General features: G+C 48.3%; 1 protein-coding gene and 1 non-coding gene across 3 annotated transcripts in view; one reads left to right on the top strand and one right to left on the bottom strand.

Moving 5' to 3' along the window:
- Positions 1–12,792: 12,792 nt before the first annotated feature.
- The window catches only part of STAC2 (SH3 and cysteine rich domain 2), a 75,105-nt gene continuing 60,927 nt past the window's right edge, over positions 12,793–26,970 (bottom strand). For both annotated transcript variants that reach the window (XM_060255635.1, XM_060255636.1), the window contains exons 8-11: positions 23,853–23,950; positions 20,479–20,530; positions 16,461–16,598; positions 12,793–13,945 (exon numbers count right to left, since the gene is read on the bottom strand). In XM_060255635.1, coding sequence (XP_060111618.1) covers positions 13,841–13,945; positions 16,461–16,598; positions 20,479–20,530; positions 23,853–23,950 — 393 coding nt within the window. In that variant the 3' untranslated portion in view covers positions 12,793–13,840. The remainder of the gene's footprint in view (positions 13,946–16,460; positions 16,599–20,478; positions 20,531–23,852; positions 23,951–26,970) is intronic.
- Positions 16,786–16,857, top strand: TRNAA-GGC (transfer RNA alanine (anticodon GGC)). Its single transcript has one exon. It is a non-coding gene; the product is annotated as a tRNA-Ala (tRNA).

Raw genomic sequence — 26,970 nt, 5'->3', positions numbered from 1 at the left:
TGCTTGGGGGGGGCACAGTGGGAGGGTTTCTAGCGTCTTTGCCCCACTGCTGGACCTCCTGATGGCACCTGGTTTTTTAGCCACTGTGTGACACAGAGTGTTGGACTGGATGGGCCATTGGCCTGATCCAACATGGCTTCTCTTATGTCTGGGGAAGTGATGCTCTGTATTCTTGGTGCTTGTGGGGGGGCACAGTGGAAGGGCTTCTAGTGTCCTTGCGCCACTGCTGGACCTCCAGATGGCACCTGGTTTTTTGGCCACTGCGTGACACAGAGTGTTGGACTGGATGGGCCATTGGCCTGACCCAGCATGGCTTCTCTTATGAGATCTGCAGGTGCCACCTGGAGGTTGGCAACCCTAGTGGACACAAATGCACACATACACGTTCCTGTGGGGGAAAGGCCTTCACCACCATTGCTGGGTCTCATTCAGAATTCCCCAAGCATGGCTTTCTCTCAAAAAAAAGGCAAAAGGTTGGGGAGGTTCAGTCACGGAGCTCCCGTACAGTCTGGTCCAGCTATGGATGACAGCCGGCTTTCCCTGGGGCCTTCTCAGCACTCCCTGGGTCATTCCAAGCAGCCTTCTTCCTGCAAAGGCCTCGCTAGACTCACCGGGGACACGTACAGCAGGCAGGCAGCACGTTTCTAACCTTTTGCAAGGAGCCTGGTTTCAGACCAATCCGTCACCCCGGCAGACAAGACACAAGGGCAGGAACAGGCTCTGCTCCCAGCTCTTGCTGCATACTAGTTCTATATTTCCATTTGAGGCACGGAGATGCCTACTGGGCTCCCAAGTAACTGTACGGTGAGCTTCCAGGGCATGAGGGCCACCAGCGACCAAGGGGCACGGAAAGATACTTTTTTTACCCTAAAGCTGGGATCCAGGCTCACCTGGGTCCCACTTGCAGTACTGTGGGGAGCGGGAGAGCGAGGGCAGCCATTACTGCCTTGCTGCAGGGTGGAGGGGGGGGGCAGCAGTCATAGCTTGGGGAGTTGGACGCTTGCCCTCCCTCCCTTTAGGCCTATGGGGTGTCTTGGGCAGAGGGCACCTGTGGGCTATTTAGGGCACCACTGCCATCCTCTTTCTTTGCCTCCAGTTTGGTGTAGTGGTAAAATGCGCGGACTCTTGTCTCAAGAACATAGAAGCCATGTTGGATCAGGCCGATGTCCCATCCAGTCCAACACTCTTGTCACACAGTGGTTTGATTCCCTACTCCTCCACTTGCAGCTGCTGGAATGGCCTTAGGTCAGCCGTCTCTCTCACAGCAGTTGTCCTTGAAAGGGCAGCTTCTGTCAGAGCTCTCTCAGCCCCACCCACCTCACAGGGTGTCTGTTGTAGAAGACGACGACATTGGATTTATATTCCGCCCTCCACTCAAGAGTCTCAGAGCGGCTCACAATCTCCTTTATCTCCCTCCCCCACAACAGACACCCTGTGAGGTGGGTGAGAGGACTCTCACAGCAGCTGCCCTTTCAAGGACAACTCCTGCGAGAGCTATGGCTGACCCAAGGCCATGCCAGCAGGTGCAAGTGGAGGAGTGGGGAATCAAACCCGGTTCTCCCAGATAAGAGTCTGCACACTTAACCACCACACCAACTGTGGCGGGGGGGGGGGGAGATAAAGGAAAAAGGAGATTGTGACCATTCTGAGACTGAGATTCAGAGTGGAGGGCGGGATATAAATTCAACTTCTTCCTCCTCCTCTGGCCCACCCAGCCATCCCTTTATTTAGGTGTCTTTCAGGGGCTGCATGTGGTTTTCTGTGTTCGTGCGTTTCTTCCTGTCACAACTTGGCAGTATCAGCATGGGGCCGGATCCATTCTCAGGAAAACCAGCCCGTGTGCCCATTTCCTGAGTGCGGGGATCTCAGTAAAGGATCTTGATGTGAGGGGCAGCTGAGGCACCCCCAGGGGCACGTCCGGGGATCACCCTCATGCTCTGGTGGCACGGGAGACCACCTCTGGGCTTCCACCCTGGTGGGATCCAAAACCTGCCATTCCAAGGTTACTTGCGGATCTTCGACTGGCAGGTGGATCAGTCGATGCATAGCATCCTTATCCCATGCTGTGGCGAGGCTTAAAAATATAAAAGTTAAAAGTAGTCCCCCGTGCAAGCACCAGTCATTTCCGACTCCGGGGTGATGTCGCGTCATGACGTTTTCACAGCAGACTTTTCGCGGGGTGGTTTGCCATGGCCTTCCCCAGTCATCTACCCTTTCCCCCCAGCAAGTTGGGGACTCATTTGACCGACCTCGGGAGGATGGAAGGCTGAGTCGACCTCGAGCCGGCTACCTGAAACCAGCTTCCGCAGGAATCAAACTCAGGTCATGAGCAGAGAGCTCAGACTGCAGTACTGCGGCTTTAGCACTCTGCGCCACGGGGCTCCTTCCTAAGGCTTACTACAGCTGTAAACAAAAGTTGTCGCCAATTTCATTCCAAAGATTTCAGGTTTTCACGGCTGGCATCATCATTAGGGTTTGTAGAATCTTTCGGGCTCAAGTGCCATGTTCTACTGGAGAAAGTTTTTCTTCCAGACGTTTCGTTCTCAGCTGCGGAGAACATCCTCAGTGGCGTTGCAGCCGGAGCAGGCACTCTGACCTTCTTGGCTGCTGTGCATTGAGTGAGGCCAGGGCTGCTGGAGAGCTGCTATTTCTAGTATGGTGAGAGGGCAATGTACCCAATGGGTACATTCACAAACCAATTGCCCTCTCACCACACCCCCTCCAGCCTAGAAATAGCAGCTCTCCAGCAGCCCTGGCCTCACTCAACGCACAGCAGCCAAGAAGGTCAGAGCGCCTGCTCCGGCTGCAACACCACTGAGGATGTTCTCCGCAGCCGAGAACAAAACGTCTGGAAGGAAAACTTTCTGCAGTAGAACACGGCACTTGAGCCCGAAAGATTCTACAAACCCTAACCTCATTCCACTTTTCCTGAAAATGCTGCGCTTGTGTGCTATTTCAATCTGTGATATGTAAACTAAACGGGAGTTTGGATGTATAGAAGGGTGGTCCCAGGTGCCCACCTCTGTCCCTCCCCTTGGCGCTGGAGCCGTAAACACAAGAGTTTAGAGCTGGGATCCTCCTCCACATTCTCCTTACTAGCCCACTGCTCCTTGGGGCTTTTTTCAAGGCTCGCTTTTCAGAAAAATCCTCCCATTCTCCAGGGTTTGTGCCAACCACAGGTGGCTTTGGCATCAGCTCGGTGACAACAGGGCTGATTTCCAGCATCAGACCGGGCACTGTCGAAGGAGGACGCTTACGATCGGGATCAATAAATCTAAAGCCAAAAGCCATGTTAGATGAATTGACTTTACACGTCTGATATTGTTTTGTTCACAATTTTAGCTACATTGGAGAGGCTTTCACAGAATAGAATGAGAGTTGGAAGGGACTTCCAGGGTCATCTAGCCCAACTCCTTGCACAATACGGGAAACTCAAAATACCTCCTCCTAAATTCACAGGATCTTCATCGCTGTCAGATGGCCATCTAGCCTCTGTTGAAAAACTTCCAAGGAAGGAGAGCCCACCACCTCCCGAGGAAGCCTGTTCCACTCACGGTCAGGAAGTTCTTCCTAATGTTGAGCCGGAAACTCTTTTAATTTCACCCCCTTGGTTCAGGTCCGAACTTCTGGGGCCACAGAAAACAATTCCACACCATCCTCTATAGTACAGCCCTTCAAGTTACTGAAGATGGTGATCATATCACCTCTCAGCCGCCTCCTCTCCAGGCTAAACATCCCCAGCTCCTTCAACCTTTCTTCATAGGACTTGGTCTCCAGACCCCTCACCATCTTCATCGCTCTCCTCTGGACCCGTTCCAGCTTGTCTAGATCCTTCTTAAAATGTGGTGCCCCAAACTGATCACAATACTCCAGGTGAGGCTTTATTTACACAGCAGAGGCCCTCCCCTGGATAACCCAGGCTAGCTACTGGACTCGAACTTTGTTTTAATGACACACATCCCCCATATTGAGAGGCTGTCCATAACTCTGATTGCAGCAGAGACTTCTGCCTCTCTTCAAGGCACCCCGTGATGAAGATATTGGATTTATATCCTGCCCTCCACTCTGAGTCTCAAACTGGTCACAATCTCCTTTATCTTCTCCCCCCACAACAGACACCCTGTGCGGTGGGTGGGGCTGAGAGGGCTTTCACAACAGCTGCCCTTTCAAGGACAACCTCTGCCAGAGCTCTGGCTGACCCAAGGCCATTCTAGCAGCTGCAAGTGGAGGAGTGGGGAATCAAACCCGGTTCTCCCAGACAAGAGAGCTCTGGCTGAACCAAGGCCATTCCAGCAGCTGCAAGTGGAGGAGTGGGGAATCAAACCCGGTTCTCCCAGATAAGAGAGCTCTGGCTGACCCAAGGCCATTCTAGCAGCTGCAAGTGGAGGAGTGGGGAATCAAACCCGGTTCTCCCAGATAAGAGAGCTCTGGCTGACCCAAGGCCATTCCAGCAGGTGCAAGTGGAGGAGTGGGGAATCAAACCCGGTTCTCCCAGATAAGAGAGCTCTGGCTGACCCAAGGCCATTCCAGCAGGTGCAAGTGGAGGAATGGGGAATCAAACCCGGTTCTCCCAGACAAGAGAGCTCTGGCTGACCCAAGGCCATTCTAGCAGCTGCAAGTGGAGGAGTGGGGAATCAAACCCGGTTCTCTCAGATATGTCTGCACACTTAATCACTACACCAAACTGGCTCTCAGTGTGTAACTCCCGCGTGTAACCAAGAACCACAGCCAGTATTTCAACTGATTTCCCAACCAGTCTCGACCCAGAGTTGTCTCTATCGGAGTCCTAATGTGATACCAGAGTGTGTTACCTGTTTGGTAGTGACAACGCTCTTCTTTTTTGCACGGACTCTCTGATCCAGAAGCTCAGGACAACACTAACTGAAGGGTGAATCGCTAACCTCCGACACAGAGAATGGATTGATAAGCGCGGCACGGCTTCTGCGGCTGAAGCTGCGAGCTATTAAATTGTTCAACGAACCCATATTTATCCGGCAAAAGGGCAACGGAGGAGAAATGCAATCCAGTCGCCAGAAGGGGAGGAAAAAAAACAGGCAGCCACAAAGAACTTCAGTGCAGCGTAATATTTAATTCAGACTTTTTTTTTTCCAACCGGGTTCTTTGGCCGTCAAAGTCAGCGCAACAACATGCATTCTTCAACATAGACAATGTGCCAGTCGTGGGTCTACCGCTCTACAGTGCAGCGGGTGTTATTGCTTAGGTGAATGAGACTGCAAGGAGAGGGATTTGTTGTGCCGTGCTCCCTGCGCAACTGTGTTAGTAATGCACATGTGCATGTAGCGGTCTCTGCATCAGAAGTTGGGGGAGATGGCGTGGGGGCTGCTTGTTTTGGCGCAGGGGTGGCCAAACTTGCTTAACATAAGAGCCCCATAGAATAAATGTCAGATGTTTGAGAGCTGCAAGGAAGGAAAATAGATGGAGAGAGATGGAAAGAAACCAATTTTAACTTTAAATGCATTGGAAGGAAGGAAGGAAAATAGACAGGGAGAAACACTTTCTCCAGTAGAACATGGCACTTGAGCCCGAAAGATTCTACAAACCCTAATGATGATGCCAGCCGTGAAAACCTGAAATCTTTGATAAGACAGGGAGAGGTGGAAAGAAAACACGTTTAACTTTAAATGGATTGGAAGGAAGGAAAATAGATAGGGAGAGGTGGAAAGAAAACAATTTTAACTTTAAATGCATTGGAAGGAAGGAAAATAGATAGGGAGAGGTGGAAAGAAAACAAGTTCAACTTTAAATGCATTGGAAGGAAGGAAAATAAACAGGGAGAAAAACTTTCTCCAGTAGAACACGGCACTTGAGCCCGAAAGATTCTACAAACCCTAATGATGATGCCAGCTGTGAAAACCTGAAATCTTTGATAAGACAGGGAGAGGTGGAAAGAAAACAAGTTTAACTTTAAATGGATTGGAAGGAAGGAAGGAAAATAGACAGGGAGAGATGGAAAGAAAACAATTTTAACTTTAAATGCATTGGAAGGAAGGAAGGAAAATAGACAGGGAGAGGAGGAAAGAAAACAAGTTTAAATTCAAATGCATTGGAAAGAAGGAAAATAGACAAGGAGAGGTGGAAAGAAAACAAGTTTAACTTCAAATGCATTGGAAGGAAGGAAAATAGTCAGGGAGAGGTGGAAAGAAAACAATTTTAACTTTAAATGCATTGGAAGGAAGGAAGGAAGGAAGGAAGGAAGGAAGGAAGGAAGGAAGGAAGGAAGGAAGGAAGGAAGGAAGGAAGGAAGGAAGGAAGGAAGGAAGGGAAATAGACAGGGAGAGGTGGAAAGAAAACAAGTTTAACTTCAAATGCATTCTCCGAGCCACTGGCTAGCTTGGCAAAGTGATTTAAAGAGTGAAATGTCATCTCCAAGCCAGCCAACAGGGCAGTGGGGCTTCGAGAGTCACGCAGTGTGTGTGAAAGAGCCACAGTTTGGCCACCCCTGTTTTTGCATCATCCCAACATTAATTGGGGGCAAATAAGTAAACCTCCAATACCAAGCATTAGCTGACTCAATTCTGAAACAAGCCGGGCTGGAGATCTTAGAAACTGAGAAGGCAGCTAGCAAAAGGAGTCACATTTTCTTGCTTGGATTCCAGAAGCAGATAACAATAAAAAGGTCAGTGCGACACATCAAGAGCGGGGGGAAATCTGGAAATGATCCTTTGCTCACAGTCAACTTTTGAATCTAGTACCTTCCACCATCCGGACCTTTGGTTTCTTCCCGTTACTATCCGGATGCCCTCATGGTATTTACCCAGCAGCCACATCTTCAAGGGGTCCTAAAGAGGTCCTAAAGCAGCCCCGTGGTGCAGTGGTAAAGCTGCAGTCCAAGCTCTGCTCACGACCTGAGTTCATAAGAGCATAAGAGAAGCCATGTTGGATCAGGCCAACGGCCCATCCAGTCCAGCACTCTGTATCACACAGTGGCAAAAAATTTTATATATACACACTGATGGACCTGTGCTCCATATTTTTATCTAAACCCCTCTTGAAGGTGGCTATGCTTGTGGCCGCCACCACCTCCTGTGGCAGTGAATTCCACATGTTAATCACCCTTTGGGTGAAGAAGTACTTCCTTTTATCCGTTTTAACCTGTCTGCTCAGCAATTTCATCGAATGCCCACGAGTTCTTGTATTGTGAGAAAGGGAGAAAAGTACCTCTTTCTCTACTTTCTCCATCCCATGCATTATCTTGTAAACCTCTATCATGTCACCCCGCAGTCGACGTTTCTCCAAGCTAAAGAGTCCCAAGCGTTTCAACCTTTCTTCATAGGGAAAGTGCTCCAGCCCTTTAATCATTTTAGTTGCCCTTTTCTGGACTTTCTCCAATGCTATAATATCCTTTTTGAGGTGCGGTGACCAGAACTGCACACAGTACTCCAAATGAGACCGCACCATCGATTTATACAGGGGCATTATGATGCTGGCTGATTTGTTTTCAATCCCCTTCCTAATAATTCCCAGCATGGCGTTGGCCTTTTTTATTGCAAACGCACACTGTCTTGACATCTTCAGTGAGTTCTCTACCACGACCCCAAGATCTCTCTCTTGGTCAGTCTCTGCCAGTTCACACCCCATCAACTTGTATTTGTAGCTGGGATTCTTGGCCCCAATGTGCATTACTTTGCACTTGGCCACATTGAACCGCATCTGCCATGTCGACGCCCACTCACCCAGCCTCAACAGATCCAACAGTTCGATCCTGGAAGAGCTGGGTTCAGGTAGCTGGCTCAGCCTTCCATCCGTCCGAGGTCGGTCAAAAGAGTCCCCAGCTTGTTGGGGGGAAAGTGTAGACAACTGGGGAAGGCAGTGGCAAACCACCCCATAAAAAAGTCTGCCGTGAAAACATCATGGTGTGACATCACTACAGAGTCGGATATGACTGGTGCTTGCACAGGGGATTAAAAAGGTAAAGGTAGTTCTACCGACCTCGGAAGGATGGGAGGCCGAGTCTACCTTGAGCGGGCTACTTGAACCCAGCTTCCAGCAGGACTACTTTTACCTTTAAAGAGGTCACATTGGGTCACTTCCCCCTTCCCATTTTTCTCCATCGTTTTAGTGCCCTTCCACCAGGACTTTTGGGCTTTCAACCAGAGTGATGTTCACAGAACGCGGAGAGAAATCTTTGTACAGAAGGATTTAGCTGACAGCAAAAGGCCGATTCCATGCACTTCAATGCACTCAAGTGCAGTCCAGCTAACTCTTTGCTCTCGCACACACAGTGAATGCTTAGCGAACAGGGAGGACGTTGGCTTTGGAGAAGGCGAACAAGGCTACTAAAGGCAGCTGCGACAGCAGGAAGCGTAATGCAGAAGGAAAACCAAAAGCGCCAAACTTTCTTTTCATCGGGGACAAGTAAAAAAAAAAAAGGCAGTCCCCTGTGCAAGCACCAGTCGTTTCTGACTCTGGGGTGACGTCGCATCACGACGTTTTCACGGCACACTATTTTGTACGGGGTGGCTTGCCATTGCCTTCCCCAGTCATCTACCTTTCCCCCCCAGGAAGCTGGGGACTCATTTTACCAACCTCAGAAGGATGGAAGGCTGAGCCGGCTACCTGAACTCAGGTCATGAGCAGAGAGCTCGGACTGCAGTACGGCAGCTTTACCACTCTGCGCCACAAGGCTCCTTCATCAGGGACAACATCCCACTAAATATGATAAAGGAGAAAATGAAGATATTGGATTTATACCCTGCCCTTCGCTCTGAATCTCAGAGCAGCTTACAATCTTCCTCCCCCCACAACAGACACCCTGTGGGGTGGGTTGGGCTGAGAGAGCTCTCCCAGAAGCTGCCCTTTCAAGGACAGCTCTGCAAGAGCTATGGCTGACCCAAGGCTATTCCAACAGCTGCAAGTGGACGAGTGCGGAATCAAACCCGGTTCTCCCAGATAAGAGTCCATGCACTTCACCACTTTGGAGCCAGTTTGGTGTAGTGGTTAAGTGTGCGGACTCTTATCTGGGAGAACCGGGTTTGATTTCCCACTCCTCCACTTGCACCTGCTAGCATGGCCTTGGGTCAGCCATAGCTCTGGCAGAGGTTGTCCTTGAAAGGGCAGCTGCTGTGAGAGCCCTCTCCAGCCCCACCCACCTCACAGGGTGTCTGTTGTGGGGGAGGAAGATAAAGGAGATTGTGAGCCGCTCTGAGACTCTTCGGAGTGGAGGGCGGGATATAAATCCAATATCATCTTCTTCTTCCTCTTCACTACACTATGTAATCTGACAAGCCTCAGAGCAAAAAGAGCCAGAATGCTTCTGAGGCAAACCAGGGCTATTACAGTTTTAAAGTATCTTGGCCTTCCTAACCAGCTGAAGCTCCCAGCAAAGCCACCTGCAAACGATTGATACCCTTCATGTGTACACCCTTGAAGGTCCTTTCACACACGCCAGTCAGCACCTGACGTCACACAAATCAAGCGATGAGCCAGACCCAAATGACTCTTTTCCTCTACACTTCTTTAGGGAACACAAAATAAATTCTGGGCTATGGTCCAGGAATGCTGGCACGGGCTAAGAAGTTCCCCATGGTGGCACAGAGAGTAGAGAAAGAAGTCCTTTTCTCCCTTTCTCACGATATAAGAACTCGTGAACATTCCATGAAATTGCTGAGCAGTCGGGTTAGAACTGATAAAAGGAAGTCCTTCTTCACCCAAAGGCTGATTAACACATGGAATTCACTGCCACAGGTGGTGGTGGCAGCTACAAGCATAGACAGCTTCCAGAGGGGATTGGATAAACATACGGAGCAGAGGTCCATCAGTGGCTATTAGCCACAGTGTATTGTGGGGACTCTCTGTCTGGGGCAGTGATGCTCTGTATTCTTGGTGCTTGGGAGGGGCAACAGTGGGAGGGCTTCTAGTGTCCTGGCCCCACTGGTGGACCTCCTGATGGCGTCTAGTTTTTTGGCTACTGTGTGACACAGAGGGTTGGACTGGATGGGCCATTGGCCTGATCCAACATGGCTTCTCTTATGTTCTGCAGCGAATTCCCACATCTGTGAAAGGGACATAGGCATAGAACTCCCCTGCTCTTTTTTTGAAAGGAAGGCTGCTCTGGATTGCAAGGAGTGTCCAAAAGTTTTCTTCCACCTCTGAAATGGTGATGCTTTGATTTAGATGTTGGTGAAAGTATTAAGGAGGAATACGACACCATTAAGGAGACAAATTCTTCATGTCAGATACAGAAGCTGAAAGCATTTGTTAACACCAAAGCAGAACTCCTCCCACCCAAAAGTGATGCCAGCAGGATACGCTGGCTAGAAGGTTAGATCAAGGAGACTCACGCTCACCTACTGTCTCATGTTGCACCTATCTCCTAGCGCTGTTTTTGCTGGTGTGTTCACTACATAACATTGGACAATTCACCCTCTGTTTTCCAGTCTAAAAAACCCCCAGGAACAGTGATTATGTATCTCACAATATTGCTTTGACAAACAAGAAATGCAACCTTTAAAGTGCTTTGCATGGTAAAAGTGCTACAGAAATACTTTAGAACATCATTCGGATTTTTGCTGTACATAAATTGTGGCTGGGGTGGGGGGGAACGATCTGCCTTGGAATGAATTTTGAAACGAGAAAGAAGATGATATTGGATTTATATCCCGCCCTTTACTCCAAATCTCAGAGCGGCTCACAATCTCCTTTACCTTCCTCCCCCACAATGGACACCTTGTGAGGGGGGTGGGGCTGAGAGAGCTCTTCCAGCAGCAGCCCTTTCAAGAACAACCTTTACCAGAGCTATGGCCAACCCAAGGCCATTCCCGCAGCTGCAAGTGGAGGAGTGGGGAATCAAACCCGGTTCTCCCAAATAAGAGTCTGCACACTTCACCACTACACCAAACTGGCTCTCTGAAAGAGGCACTGCTGACTGAATGGAATTCCAGGACTAATTTTTTTTTTTTTTGGCCTTTAGCAGCAAAACCGTGAAACAATTGAAACACCTCTGCAAGAAGCGGGAATGTTTCAACTCTTGATGTGAATGTTGGGTGCAGAGATTAGCGACCTTTGGAAATAGAAATGGAAAAACTGCTGGGTACTCAGTGGGCCAAGGGCCTAAATATCTGTTATTATGGAGGGGCTCATAGGTCAAAAGTAAAAACAGACGATTTACACGTAAAAGATTCAATGCCTGGATTTTCCAGTTCCCATGCAGCAGGACTGGGAAAGGAATTGCTGCTATTGACTATTCAGCTCTGGGATATCTTGTCCAATTCAAGAGAAGGCAGCCCCTTATAGTACTGATGACTTAGAGTGAGAGACATTTCCCTTCTATCCCAGCTCGGGTGCAGCCCGTAGAAATCTGACTATGGTGCAAAAGAGCTTGTAATGTCGACCTAGATCTCTTTGGGACAGTTTCCTCCCCAAAACCAAAACCTTTAATCTAAAACAAAGCGCCAGATTTTACCTCCTGGTTTTTTCTTTAAAAAATCTGCTCACTACTGCTTTGAAATTTAGGGCAGGGGTCCCCAACCCCTGGGCTGTGGACCAGTACCAGTCTGTGGCCTGTTAGTAACCAGGCCGGCTGTATAATTATTTCATTATATATTACAATGTAGTAATAATAATACTAATAATAAGACATTGGTTTTTATCCTGCCCTCCAAATTTCAGAGTCTCAGAGTGGCTCACAATCTTCGTTACCTTTCTCTCCAACAGACACCCTGTAAGGTGGATGGGGCTGAGAGAGCTCTCACAGAAGCTGCCCTTTCAAGGACAACTCTGTGAGAGCTATGGCTGACCCCAGGCCATTCCAGCAGCTGCAAGTGGAGGAGTGGGGAATCAAACCTGGTTCTCCCAGATAAGAGTCCGCACACTTGACCATCACACCGAACTAATAGAAATAAAGTGCACAATTGTATCATCCCGAAACCATCACCTCCTCCCCGGTCTGTGGAAAAATTTACTTCCACAAAACCGGTCCCTGGTGCCAAAAAGGTTGGGGACCGCTGATTTAGGAGAATTCACTCCCTTTTCTAAAGTGTACCATGGTCCAAGCTACTGTTTCCAGTTCTGGGTTGGGAAATACCTGGAGATTTTGAGAGTGGAGCGACCTCAATAGGGTGTAATGCCACAGAATCGCCCCTCCAAAGCAGTCATTTTTTTTTTCTGCAGGGGAAAGTGATCTCTATTATCTGGGGATGGAGTTATAATCCCAGGAGATTGGCAACCCAAAGCAGACCTCACCTTGCTCAAACAACGTCAGAGGAGAGGCATCTGGTATTCAAAGAGTAGTTTTGGGAGGTGCTGGCTAAGGCAGGAAGCCCTCCCCAAATCTTCCATGCCCAGTCTAGCAGGTATTTAGGAGATCTAAGAGCGCAAAAAGACTACAGGAGAGAGGTCACCGATCCATGCTTGGGTTTCCTGCAAGCAAAGAAATACCTATTGCTAAACTACAGTCAGGCAAGCTGTGGTCCCTTTTATAAGAGTTAATAAAAATACCCCCAGTCCCAGGCTTGCTATACATACGATGTCGGCAACGGGCAGAAAGCACTTCATAATAGCATGAGAGCAGGCACACGGCTGATGTGCTAACAATGATGTGCAAACAATCCAGTGAACACTTGTAAGTGCTTTTCAACACCGCAGGGCACATTCTGGCAAGTGCTAGACAGTGACGTGTACAAAACCGCACCTGTGGCCTACAGTATTTTGGCAAACGTTTCCCCTTCTTGTCCAGTGTCCTCTCCAGTGCGAAAAAGCCTAGCTTAACCACTGATACGGTAAAATCTCTCTGCAGGACGAAAAACAGAAGTCCCTTTTTTCATAATCGTCGTCGTTAGCCGCAGTACATCTACATGTAGCCAGAAGCATGCCAGGGAGGTGAGGGAAAAGACAGGTCGATCGGCGTCTCTGATCTCCTCACACAAGCAACGCGGCGGGTGAGGGGGTGGCGTTCTCAGCTCGGTTCAAAAATACCTCAGGCTGAGGAAAGTCCCTGAGAAAACAACCCAAGTTGCCGTCAGTTCATGTGGCAAGTCAGTGACTGTACGGTGGAGAGGCAAACAGAGATCATCCGGGGAGATCCCAGGAGCCGGGAATGGAGGCACCTCATGTCGGAAGAAAAAGGAATCTTCAAATGACAGGCTTTCTGGGTGCCAGCAGTGGAACAGGCTCCGTAATGAGGACTTTTGCCCAGGCAGTGACGGAATTGTTTTCTTTCGGCTGGTAAGCTGTACCAGCTCTGAGCAACTGCCACACACACAAAGATACAAGAGAGCCCTGAAAGTTTAAAACTAACACACAGACAGACACAACACACCGACGTGGCCTCCTCGGCCGGAGAAGACCTTCACGTTTCCACATGCGACAAAGATTTTTTTTTTTAGGGAATCTCAGAATGCGGAGAGCTTTATGCCAAGATATAAAGAGCCCTACAGGATAAAGCCAGTGTCTATTGCTGGCCTCTGCTGCTGTGGAAGCGTGGCCTGAGGACTGGGGAAAGAGGGGTGAATGACAGCTGTGGAAATCTCCCTCACGCTTTATATGCCTCAGATTGGTCAGCACCACCATTACAGGAAAAACAAATGTGCTGTACCCAAGCTAAAGAGAATGGGGCAAGAGACATTAACCACGTGTCTAGGTCCAACGCGGTACAGGCAGGAGCACACAGAAAGTGGCATTCAAGCCAACCCACCCCCAAGTCTCTTCCCCCCCCCAACCCGAAGCCATCCACAATCCATCTAGAAGATTCCATGAAAATAGTGATTAGCCAGGTGCTCAGGGATGGGATGGGCTACAATAAGGCAGGGCTTAAGAGGGTGGCTCTTTCCCCGCACTTAACAGCTCTCGTTTTCCCAGCATGCTTTGCTCCTTAGTCCCGTCTTCAAATCTCTGTTAGGACGTCGGCTGGAACGAGCCCTCGCTTTTTGCCGCTCGTCACCTTGATGAAGCCCTCGCTCTCTTTGGTCTTTCCCACACCAACGCAGATCTAAAGAAACCAGAAGATTAAAAATTAATTCAGGGGTCCCCGACCTTTCCGAGCTTGTGTGCATCGTTGGAATTTTGACACAGAATGGTGGGCCCAGCCAAACTGCTCAGCAATTTCATTAAGTGCCCATGAGTACTTGTATTGTGAGAAAGGGAGGAAAGTACTTCTTTCTCTACCTTCTCTATCCCATGCATAATTTTATAAACCTCTACAGCGTCACCCCTCAATCATTGTCTCTCCAAACTTTAACCCTTCTTCATAAGGAAGGTGTTCCATCCCCTTAATTATTTTATTTGTCTCTTTCTGCACCTTTTCCAGAACTAGAATGTAATTTTTGAGATGTGGTGATCAGAACTGTACATAGTATTCGAAACAAGGCCAAACCATTGATTTATACTGCCCCGTGGCACAGAGCGCTCAGCTGCAGTCCTGCAGTCCAAGCTCTGCTCACATCCTGAGTTCGATCCTGGCGGAAGCTGGGTTTAGGTAGCTGACTCAAGGTTGACTCAGTCTTCCATCCTTCTGAGGCTGGTAAAATGAGTACACAGCTTGCAGGAGGGGAAAGTGTAGATGACTGGGGAAGGCAAACCACCCTGTAAACCAGCCAGTTTGGTGTAATGGTTAAGTGTGCGGACTCTTATCTGGGAGAACCAGGTTTGATTCCCTACTCCTCCACTTGCACCTGCTAGCATGGCCTTGGGTCCGCCATAGCTCTGGCAGAGGTTGTCCTTGAAAGGGCAGCTGCTGTGAGAGCCCTCTCCAGCCCCACCTACCTCACAGGGTGTTTGTTATGGGGGAGGAAGGTAAAGGAGATTGTGAGCCGCTCTGAGACTCTTCGGAGTGGAGGGCGGGATAGAAATCCAATATCTTCTTCTTCTTCTAAAAGTCTGCCAAGAAAACCTCCTGATGTCACACCACGGTTCGGTAAAGACCCTGGTGTTTGCACGGGGGACTACTTCTGTATTATTATAGTGGCTCATTTGCTTTCAATCCTCTTCCTAAAAATCCCCAGCATAGCCTCTGCCTTTTGGATTGCTGGTCACGCACTGAGTTGACATCTTCAGTGAATTATTTACTATGGTTTCACTCTTGATCAGTTACCATCAGTTGAGACGGCATCAACCTATATTTACAGTGAGGATTTTTTGGCTCTAATGTGCATTATTTTGCACTGGCCCATGCTGAAATCTCCTTTGCTACGCCGACGCCCACTCACCCAGCCTCAACAGATCCTTCTGGAGCTTCTGACAGTCCTCTCTGAACAACTTATTTTGTCATCTGCAAACTTAGCCACGTCACTGCTTGCTCCCAATTCCAAACCATTTATGCACAAATTAAAAAGCACGGACCTGGTACCAAGCCCTACAGTACCCCACTGCTTACCATCTTCCGCTGCGAAAACTGCCCATTTATACTCACTCTCTGTTTCCTGTTAATTAACTAGTTTTTAATTCACAAGCAGAGTTGTCCTCGTATCTCATGACTGTTCTATCACCTCTTTCATTTCCATTGAGATTCTATAAACTGTGCTTTAACGAAAGCGACAGCAGATAGCAGACCCGTGCCATTAACACCGTTATCTTTCCCACATTGCTTGAGAACGGCCCAGGGAAAAGGCCATGCTCTGGAAAGCCAAAACTCTGCAAAACTTAACTCGGGCAGTATAAAAAGGCATAACACAATTGCTACTGAACCCAGGTGGGTTTTTGGCAAAAAAAAAAAAAGGTACTAGGTGTTTGCTTTTTATTATAGGGGTCATGTGGCTCTTCCACACATATTGTGTGGCTCTCGAAGCCCCCACTGCCGTATTGGCTGGCTCGGAGAAGGCATTTCTCTCTTTAAATCAGGGCTTTTATTTGAGCAGGAACACACAGGAACGCAGTTCCGGCTGACGTGGTGTCAGGGGGTGTGGCCGAATAGGCCAATAAGTGCCTGCCGGGCTTTTCCTACAAAAAAAGTCCTGAATGAAACAATGGTGACGTCAGGGCTGTGGCCTAACATGCAGATGAGTTCTTGCTGGGCTTTTTCTACAAAAAAAAAAAAAGCGCCCTGCTTTAAATCACTTCTCCAAGCCAAGCCAAGTCAGTCAGTGGCTTGGAGACTGCATTTAAAGTTGCTTTCTTTCCACCTCTCCCTCCGTTCCCCCCCCCCATCTATTTGCCTTCCTTCCTCCCTGCTCTCAAACATCTGACGTTTACTCTTTATGTGGCTCTTATGTTCAGCAAGTTTGGCGACCCCTGGGTTAGAGTGTCAGACTAGGATCTGGGAGATTCAAGTTCAAATTCCCCCTTCTGCCACGGAAGCTTGCCGGGTGACCTTGGGCCAGTCGCGTACTCTCAGCGTAGCCTACCTCATAGTGTTGTTATAAGGATAAAGGAGGAGAGCAGAACAATGCATGCCACTTTGGGACCCACTGAGGAGAGAGGCAGGATAGAAGTGCAGTAACACATGGCTTTCAGAGGTTTGGAGCCAAAGCAAGATTCTGCATAGGAAGAGAAGACCAGATCGTTCCTACCTGGCTTTCCTTCAGGCTCAGCTGCCCCTGCTCCTTGTTGCCGAAGAACGTTTTGCAGCACCTCCAGACTGTCTCGCCCGGACGAACCCGTTGCACAAAATTGGCTGGGAAGAAGCCCACGCGGTCCCCCAACTTCCCCTGAAACGCAAAACAGAATAGGGGAATGAGAGGTTGAGTCACACGCTGGATCGGCCAATATTTTTGCTATTGCATTCCTAAAGTTAATATCTATAATTAAGAGAAGCAGAAACTGTCTTTCCTGGTGGGGGTGGGGAAGAACCCATTGTTGTTTTAAAACGTGCAGAATTCTAACCAAGACAGAGGAGGGGCTGTGGCTCAGTGGCAGAGCATCTGCTTGGCATGCAGAAGGTCCCAGGTTCAATCCCTGGCATCTCCAGTTAAAAGTATAGTAGGTGATGCAAAAGACCTCTCTCTGAGACCCTAGAGAGCTGCTGTCAGCTCGAGTAGGCAGCATTGATAAAAGAACATAAGAAAATAAGAGAAGCCATGTTGGATCATCCAGTCCAACACTCTGTTTCACACTGTGGCCAAAAAAACCCCAGGTGCCATCAGGAGGTCCACCAGTGGGGCCAGGACACTAGAAGCCCTCCTACTGTGCTCCCCCCACCAAGCACCAAGAATACAAAGCATCACTGCCCCAGACAGAGAGTTCCAACAGACCAAGGCATTCAGTATAAGGCAGCTTTATTTATGCGTTCATGGCGGGGAGGGCGGGATATAAATAAAAAGTATTATTATTATTTATTTATTTTATCAAATTTATATCCCGCCCTCCCCTAACAGCCTCAGGGCAGCTAACAACAGTTAAAAACAGTATCAACAGGCAACAAAACGTGTGCTTCAAGCGTAGATGAAAACAGTAAAGGGCTAAGGTAGATAGCTTTTACTACATGGACTAAACCCTCGTTCAGACTCTGAACACTCCAACCTCCCAAGGATGCTTTTTTAAAAAGAACAAAATGGATCGAACTTTTTACACATGCAGATACCAGCAGTTCTGCTAGCAGACCAAATACTCTAGACGAGTGACTGCTTAAACCATTTTTGGGGGGAGGGGGAGGGCGAGAATAAACAAGGATCTCTCTGTAAGGTGTCTCCCCCCCCCAAACTCTCATCGTACAGTGTTGGAAAGTCAGAAAAATTCAAGTTAAATGACTTTGCCTTCTTTCTGCTTTTTTTTAAAAAAAGGAAAACAGTCTAAGTCAAACAATGGTCCAATTATTATACTTCTGTTATTGTATGTATGTATGTATTTTTTTAATTTAACGTTTCTTTCTTCGGTTTTACTTAGTTTATTTGGTGATGGAACATGTACGAAAGGAAAACATTGTAATTCTATAATGTCACAATGGCTGAATCTATTGTAACCCAAGAAACTCTTAATACAATTATAAACTGGGGGAGAAAAGAGAAAGAAATGCTTTAACACAGGAGAACACTGCAACTTTCTCTTAGTTTTTTGATTACGCTTCAAGAAAGCAGAAGGAAGCTGGGGCAGTCATGCTCAAGACCACAAAGCACAACATCCACACCTCCTCCTCCAACTCTTTCTGAGTCTCTTTGGGTAGATGTGTGAAGGATGCTCTTAAATCCTGCCATGTAGCTATGGCAACGGTGGAGTGTCTGGCTGGCTCAGAGAGGTCAAGGCCTTTTCCTGGGGGTGGAGGGGGGGGCGCGCCATCAAGGGTGTATATCTATGAGTGTAGAAGTGCCAGAGAAAGAGAATGTGTCTTTGTGTGTGTGAATACTTAGTCACTGGCAAAGTTAGCACAGGGGGTGTATGTAAGGGAATTGTTGGCCTGTGAGTGTATCAGAATTCACAAGGAAGAATGTACAGTGAAAGGCAACACAGATGCAAAAATGGCTCTCGCTGGTCCTAGAAGCAGAACAAGAGCTAGGGGAAAGGTGTGAAATAATAATGGTGAATAGACAGCTTGACCCGGGCACGCATTTCAAATCCCTATTTGCAGCCGTGAAGCTCATCAGATACCCTTTAAAGATGCCTTTCCCACACCTTTCCCAGCGCATCAGCCGGAGTCCTGGCCAGCCTAGGCGCAGCTCTGCTCCTGTGCGCTCCTGCCCCCCCAAAAGCCCTGTTCTTCAAAGCCCCACACCTAAGGCTGCCACCTCTGGGTTGGGAAATACCTGGAGATTTTAGGGGTGGAGTCTGGGAAGCACCAAGTTTAGGGAAGGGAGGGGCCTCAGCAGCGTACAATGCCATAAAATCCACCTCCAGAGCAGCCGTTTCCCTCCCTGGGGTAATTGATTTTGGATGCCCAGAAATCAACCAATAGCAGATTTCCAGGTGCCACCTGGAGGATGGCAACCCTACTCATGCCTCTTGCCCTCATGTATTCTTCGGCCTCAAGCAAGCCATTCTCTCCCTGTCTAGCCCAGCCATTGGAAGGATTTGTGCAGCAGGAAGGGTTTCTGGAGAAAGAGTTGATAATGGTTTTAAAAATCATTAAAATAGTTACACCCTGTTTCTCCCCTGTGGCTCCAGGCAGCTCACATTAGAATTATCCATAAAACCATCATCCCTCCAAGATAATGCCTACAACTCAAATCCTATTTAAAAAGCTCTGGCAAATAAAACTGTCTTCCGAAAAAACTTCTAAAGACGGCACCGCTCTCACCTCTTCAGGGAGCCCACCCCGCAGAGTGGGACCCATTACTGAAATGAACAGTGTCTGGGAGACGCTAGGCGGGTCGTCTGGAGAGAGAGAGAGGGAAACCAGAAGGTGGATCCTTTGGGGACCATCACTGACGCACTTAATGGGGAATGAGGAGAGAGGAGCCTAAGCAGATCCTAGACCATGAACAGCTTCACGATTAAACTCTTATCTCTCCTCCTTCAGATGGTTTGGATAGAAACCAAAAGGGGGAAAATATCAAAACGCTGGAAAGGAAGGAACTGAGCTGATGTTTGGTGTTGTGGTTAAGTGCACAGACTTTTATCTAGGAGAAACTGGGTTTGATTCCCCACTTCTTCACATGCAGCTGCTGGGTGACTTTAGGTCAGTCCCAGTTCTCTTAGAGCTGTTCTCTCAAGAGAAGTTCTCTCAGAGCTCTCTCAGCCCCACCTACCTCACAGGGTGTCCTTTGTGGGGAGAGGAAGGAAAAGAATTGTAAGCCGCACTGGACGGTGGGGTATGAATCCAATCTCTTCTCAACTCCACCAGGGTTTGGGGACCATAGAAAGATCTATCCCTCCTGCAGATTTTTACTTCACTCTTCCTCCAAGGCAACCAGTGCAGCATACATGGTTCGCCCCTCCACCACATTTTGTCCTACAAACTACTCTATAAAGTAGGTTTGGCAAAAAGGGAGAGGCTTGCTTTGAATTCAGGTTCCTCTGATCTTTCTCAATTGTGCAGGGCCTGCAAAACGGAATTATTTTGACAGGCCTTCAATGGGAGAGGACTGCCACCTTACACCGCTGAGGAGCTGAGATCATCGTAGGATCACTATCAGAATGAAAGATCCCACCTATCTTGAAGTTGTACAGCACCAAAAAATGTTTTAAATGTAACTGAACATATGAAGCTGCCTTCTACTGAATCAGACCCTCGGTCCATCAAAGTCAGTATTGTCTTCTCAGACTGGCAGCGGCTCTCCAGGGTCTCCAGCTGAGGATTTTCATGCCTACTTGCCTGGACCCTTTTTGGAGATGCCAGGGATTGAACCTGGGACCTTCTGCTTCCCAAGCAGATGCTCTACCACTGAGCCACCGTCCCTCCCCTTAATTGTATTTTATTGGTTTTAAATTGTAATTATATATTTGAACTGACTGTTAGCCACCCTAAGTCTGCTTGCAGAGGGGGCGAGACAGAAATCTAAAGTGATAAATAAATAGAAGACGAAGAAGAAAAAGAAGAAGCAGTGTATAACACTGGCTCCAGCGGATTAGCGGTTCAGCTGCACGATGGAACGAACCAAAAACTTTTCTGTTCCCACAGACACTTTACTGCTCTTTCCCTTCGTCAATTGTGCTTACCTTCCACCAGTCCTCGTTGGAGTCATCCACCAGCATGATTCGATCTCCAGGCCTGAAGGGATTCAAAAAAAGAGAAAAGTTTAGCTCCAAAAAAGTCAACCTAAGTGGCTTATAAATATTTGATGTAGATGAATAAATGTGACATACAAAGTCTCTGGAATGAATGGACTAAAGAGTACAGTTGCCCTATTTTACCACAGCAGTGGGATATGGCCTTAAAGTTTATATCTGCTCTCTCCACAGATCTTAGGTTATGACTTAATCAGCAATATATATGTATGTATGTTTAGGATACAGTGAACATCAGAGGGTCTTTTCAACGAAATACTGAATAAAGTGTTTAACTGCGGTGCTTCTTCTATCTGCCCACCTCTTAGAGGATAACTAGCAGTCAACAGAAATGAACTCTTTGCACCCTGACTATAGTTAAAGGACTCATTACCACACTGGAAAGATAAATGCTTACTTCCAGTAAATTAACGGGTTGAGACTTTAGAACTTTACTAATATTTGAATGCATGGAGGGGTCATGGCCCAATAGCTTGGCGTGCAGAAGGTCCAAAGTTCAATCCCTGGCATCTCCAACTAAATGGATCAGGTAGTAGGTGACGGGAAAGACCTCTGCTTGAGAGCTGCTGCCAGTCTGAGTAGACAAGACTGACCTTGATGGATAGTGCTGCCAAGTCCAATTCAAGAAATATCTGGGGACTTTGCGGGTGGAGCCAGGAGACTTTGGGGTGGAGCCAGGAACAAGGGTGTGACAAGCATAATTGAACTCCAAGGGAGTTCTGGCCATCACATTTAAAGGGACAGCACACCTTTTTAAATGTCTTCCATAGGAAATAATGAAGGATAGGGGCACCTTCTTTTGGGGCTCATAGAATTGGACCCCTTGGTCCAATCGTTTTGAAACTTGGGGGGGGGTACTTTGGGGAGAGGCACTAAATACTATACTGAAAATATGGTGCCTCTACCTCAAAAAACAGCTCCCCCAGAGTCCCCGAAACCTCCAGATCGATTCCCCATTATACCCTATGAGAATCGATCTCCACATAGGGAATAATGAAGTGCTCAGCAGACGTTCCTCCCTCCCCCCCCCCCCCCCCCCCGTTTTCTGGCGACTCTGAAGTGAGGGCTTGGCCTCTCTACTCACGAGTTGCTGCCAACTTCTTCCAAGTAACACAGACACCCCATCCCAAGAGGAAGCCTTTCCAATCGGAGACTGGAGCCTCCGGAGGGGGGGGGGGGGAAATCACATGGTGGCTTTGGGGGCGGGGCTTCCCCCTGCTGGCCAGCTGACTGGGGGTGGGAAGGTGACTGGGAAAGTGGAAGAACCCCGGCTGGGACCTGGGGATTGGCAAGCCTATTGATGGAGCAGGGGTCTGATTCAGTTTAAGGCCACTTCATAGGACAACCTTTGCACATGGACTTATTTTTAGATACTTGGAAACCCTTTATGCGTACATCCGTCACCATTGCTGTCAGTTCTCTCTGCTTTACGCATACCCTTTTGTTCTTTTTCTTTTCTTCAAAATGATTCCATTTAGTTTCTGGATTCGTAGTTATTTCCCTAGTTCAATTTTTCTGCTCTTTTCGAAAGAATCAATTGTTAGTAATGAATAGTTTTTAAGGACTGTGCTATTTTAACTTTTTTTATGTTTTAAGAGCGACGAGCCTGCTGCGTGGGGCAGGCGGGCTAGAAATAAAACAGATAAAATAAAAGCTAAGTGGTCCCTGTGCTGTTACAAGCCAACGCTTCGGGGCCACTTGGCTTAGGAGGAAGAAGAAGGAAGAAGAAGAAAGGGAAGAGGAAGAGGAAGAGGAAGAGGAAGAGGAAGAGGAAGAGGAAGAAGAAGAAGAAGAAGAAGAAGAAGAAGAAGAAGAAGAAGAAGAAGAAGAAGAAGAAGAAGAAGAAGAAGAAGAAGAAGAAGAAGAAGAAGAAGAAGAGAAAGGAGTGGAGTTTCTGCAATCTAGAGAAGCAGATAACCTCCATTTGCAACCTTAATGCATAGGAGAAGTCAGGAAAGAGGGTGAGAAAGCTGGTACTCTGTAAACTCCAGCAGGAACAGCAATCATGTTTGCAAAATATACTTTGCACGGTGCAGAGTAGAAAGTGCTAGTTGTCTGTGAAATCCAACAGCGGCAAAACTAGTTTGCAACTCTGCGCTGGGTTTAGCAGGAGACAAAATATCCATTCCGTACACAAGCATGACTCAAAGACATGCTTATCTTTATATGTAAGTTAAATGCTAGTTAAATTAGCAGGCAGGGATGAAAACAGTTAGATGTTTAAAGTTTGTATACTGCTAAACGTTTACACCAGCCTTGCTTTGCAAATGCCACAGGCAGACTTTGGAAATCATTCAGGGACAGAGCTCAACAAACACATTAGGCTGGTTGCTGGGGGGTGGAGATGAGAAAAAGGTGGAGCCGGGAAAGGGCACCATTAAGTTTTACTTGTATTCTGCTATTTCTCTATTCCAGTTGCCACAAGAACAGACCGTGCTCTTCCAGCAGGTCAAAAATCCACTGCTTGAATATATTTTAATCAAATTTTCCCTGACTTCAGACCAATTTCCCTGACTTTCCCTCACCAATCTCCATTTCCCTTACTTTCCGGAAAGCGGCAACCCTTCATGGCTGATCCAAGGCCATTCCAGCAGCTGCAAGTGGAGGAGTGGGGAATCAAACTCGGTTCTCCCAGATTAGAGTCCGCACATTTAACCACTACACCAAACTGGCTTTGGAGGCAACACTGAGCATTAGCTCAGCTGCTGAATTAGTCCCCAAACCAGAAGCATTTCAGGAGACACCAACAACCATTGCTGAATGAGGGGTCTGAGTCAAGCAGTTCCTGAGGCTTGGCCTGCTCCTGGCTACCAGTAGCCCTACAAAGTAGTAATAATAATAATACTTTTTATTTATATCCCGCCCTCCCCGCCGAAGCAGGCTCAGGGCGGCTCACAACACACAAATAGAATATACAATAAAACCATACACGGTAATTACAACTACAGTTATATAAAATCATCCTTAAATCGTTAAAACAACTTGTATTAAAATTAACATCATGGTGCTATAACTAAGGTCTTCTATAAATTCAGTGGCTAAAACATATCCAGCGAGACTTCCTTGGCTCGGAATTAAGTGAAGGCTATTTTAAAGAGTTAGGTCTTGCAGGCCCTGCGGAATTGGTCTAAACATCGCAGGGCCCGTACCTCCTCCGGGAGTTGGTTCCACAGTAGAGGAGCTGCTATGGAGAAGGCCGATCGCAGGCCCAAGTAATAGCGCAATGAATAGTTTCCCTGCAAGATAAATGGCCAGTCCCCCCATGGAACCAAGGGCTGGCAAGGTGGGGAGAGAGAAACACTCACTTCAGGGGCAGGTCGTTGTTCTCCTGAGGCAGAAACTTGTAGAGAGCGACGTACGAGTACATAGGAGCGACTTCCTTGCGGACTGAGCCCCGAGCTGTCTGTGGGTGAATGGAAGAGCCAGCGTTAGTTCCAGGCATTAGTCCGTTTGACACTCGAGTCTGTCAACTTTTCGACGGGCTCCTTGCTCCCCATACCCTTAAAGGCAGCCCAATCGATTGCTATCCCCACACCTGCGAAGCAATTCGCGTTCTCATTTCTGCAGGCCGGGCTGCAATTAAAGGCAAAGGAGGAGAGGGAAATGGAGGTGTGTTTCTTTTACAGGGTGGTGACCAGGGGTGGGATTCTAGCAGGAGTTTCTATACATATTAGGCCGCACCCCACCCCCTGATGTAGCCAATCCTCTAAGAGTTTACAAAAAAGAGTCTTGTAAGCTCTTGGGAGGATTGGCTACGTTGGGGTGTGTGGCCTAATATGCAAAGAAGCTCCTGCTAGAATTCCACCCCTGGTGGTGACACTCGTGCTCGAAGTCAAGAATAAAATGGCACCTCTCTCCGCACCCGTTCTGCCCCCGCCTCCCCCCCAGCTGCAGTCCGACATCACAAACAAACCCCAGCTTGTACATGACAAGACAGAGGGTCATTTGTCCTCGGGCTGGTCCCTTCCCTCCCTCGTTTTCTCTTTCACTCACACATGAAGCCAGGACTGAGAATTTCCCAGTCTGAAAGAAACCACAGCTTGTTGTGACATTTGTATTTAAGTTTCTTCCATCAGGGCTTTTTTAGTAGCAGGAACTCCTTTGCATATTAGGCCACACACCCCTGATGTAGCCAATCCTCCAAGAGCTTACAGGGCTCTTAGTACAGGGTCCAGAGATAGAATTCTAGCAGGGGTTCCTTTGCATATTAGGCCACACACCCCTGATGGAGCCAATCCCCCAAGAGCTTACAGGGCTCTTAGTACAGGGTCCAGAGATAGAATTCTAGCAGGGGTTCCTTTGCATATTAGGCCACACACCCCTGATGGAGCCAGTCCCCCAAGAGCTTACAGGGCTCTTAGTACAGGGTCCAGAGATAGAATTCTAGCAGGGGTTCCTTTGCATATCAGGCCACACACCCCTGATGGAGCCAATCCTCCAAGAGCTTACAGGGCTCTTAGTACAGGGTCCAGAGATAGAATTCTAGCAGGGGTTCCTTTGCATATTAGGCCACACACCCCTGATGGAGCCAATCCCCCAAGAGCTTACAGGGCTCTTAGTACAGGGTCCAGAGATAGAATTCTAGCAGGGGCTCCTTTGCATATTAGGCCACACCCCTCTTATGTAGCCAGTCCCCCAAGAGCTTACAGGGCTCTTAGTACAGGGTCCAGAGATAGAATTCTAGCAGGGGTTCCTTTGCATATTAGGCCACACACCCCTGATGGAGCCAATCCCCCAAGAGCTTACAGGGCTCTTAGTACAGGGTCCAGAGATAGAATTCTAGCAGGGGTTCCTTTGCATATCAGGCCACACACCCCTGATGGAGCCAATCCTCCAAGAGCTTACAGGGCTCTTAGTACAGGGTCCAGAGATAGAATTCTAGCAGGGGTTCCTTTGCATATTAGGCCACACACCCCTGATGGAGCCAATCCCCCAAGAGCTTACAGGGCTCTTAGTACAGGGTCCAGAGATAGAATTCTAGCAGGGGCTCCTTTGCATATTAGGCCACACCCCTCTTATGTAGCCAGTCCCCCAAGAGCTTACAGGGCTCTTAGTACAGGGTCCAGAGATAGAATTCTAGCAGGGGTTCCTTTGCATATTAGGCCACACACCCCTGATGTAGCCAATCCTCCAAGAGCTTACAGGGCTCTTAGTACAGGGTCCAGAGATAGAATTCTAGCAGGGGTTCCTTTGCATATTAGGCCACACACCCCTGATGGAGCCAATCCCCCAAGAGCTGACAGGGCTCTTAGTACAGGGTCCAGAGATAGAATTCTAGCAGGGGTTCCTTTGCATATTAGGCCACACACCCCTGATGGAGCCAATCCCCCAAGAGCTTACAGGGCTCTTAGTACAGGGTCCAGAGATAGAATTCTAGCAGGGGTTCCTTTGCATATTAGGCCACACACCCCTGATGGAGCCAATCCCCCAAGAGCTTACAGGGCTCTTAGTACAGGGTCCAGAGATAGAATTCTAGCAGGGGCTCCTTTGCATATTAGGCCACACCCCTCTTATGTAGCCAGTCCCCCAAGAGCTTACAGGGCTCTTAGTACAGGGTCCAGAGATAGAATTCTAGCAGGGGTTCCTTTGCATATTAGGCCACACACCCCTGATGGAGCCAATCCCCCAAGAGCTTACAGGGCTCTTAGTACAGGGTCCAGAGACAGAATTCTAGCAGGGGTTCCTTTGCATATTAGGCCACACACCCCTGATGGAGCCAATCCTCCAAGAGCTTACAGGGCTCTTAGTACAGGGTCCAGAGATAGAATTCTAGCAGGGGTTCCTTTGCATATTAGGCCACACCCCCTGATGTAGCCAATCCCCCAAGAGCTTACAGGGCTCTTAGTACAAGGTCCAGAGATAGAATTCTAGCAGGGGTTCCTTTGCATATTAGGCCACACACCCCTGATGGAGCCAATCCTCCAAGAGCTTACAGGGCTCTTCATACAGGGCCTACTGTAAGCTCTTGGGCGGACTGGCTACATCAGGGGTGTGGTCTAATGTGCAAAGGAGTTCCTGCTACAAAAAAAGTCCTGCTGTTAACCACTTGCCCACCCTGACCTGCCTGGTTCAAGAGACCCTAATCTTGTCACATCTCAAAAGCTAAGCAGTGTTGGCCCTGGTTAGTCTTTGGATGGGAGACCACCAAGGAAGTCCAAGGTCGTGACGCAGAGGCATAACAACGTAAGAGAAGCCATGTTGGATCAGGCCAATGGCCCATCCAGTCCAACACTCTGTATCACACAGTGGCCTAAAAAATTATACACACACACACACACACACTGTGGCTAATAGCCACTGGTGGACCTCTGCTCCATATTTTTATCTAACCCCCTCTTGAAGCTCTCTGCGCTTGTAGCCGCCGCCACCTCCTGTGGCAGTGAATTCCACATGTTAACCACCCTTTGGGTGAAGAAGTACTTC

This window comes from Heteronotia binoei, chromosome 15, assembly GCF_032191835.1.
Source record: "Heteronotia binoei isolate CCM8104 ecotype False Entrance Well chromosome 15, APGP_CSIRO_Hbin_v1, whole genome shotgun sequence".
Taxonomy (NCBI): domain Eukaryota; kingdom Metazoa; phylum Chordata; class Lepidosauria; order Squamata; family Gekkonidae; genus Heteronotia; species Heteronotia binoei.
This window is presented reverse-complemented; position numbering and strand designations above follow the sequence as displayed.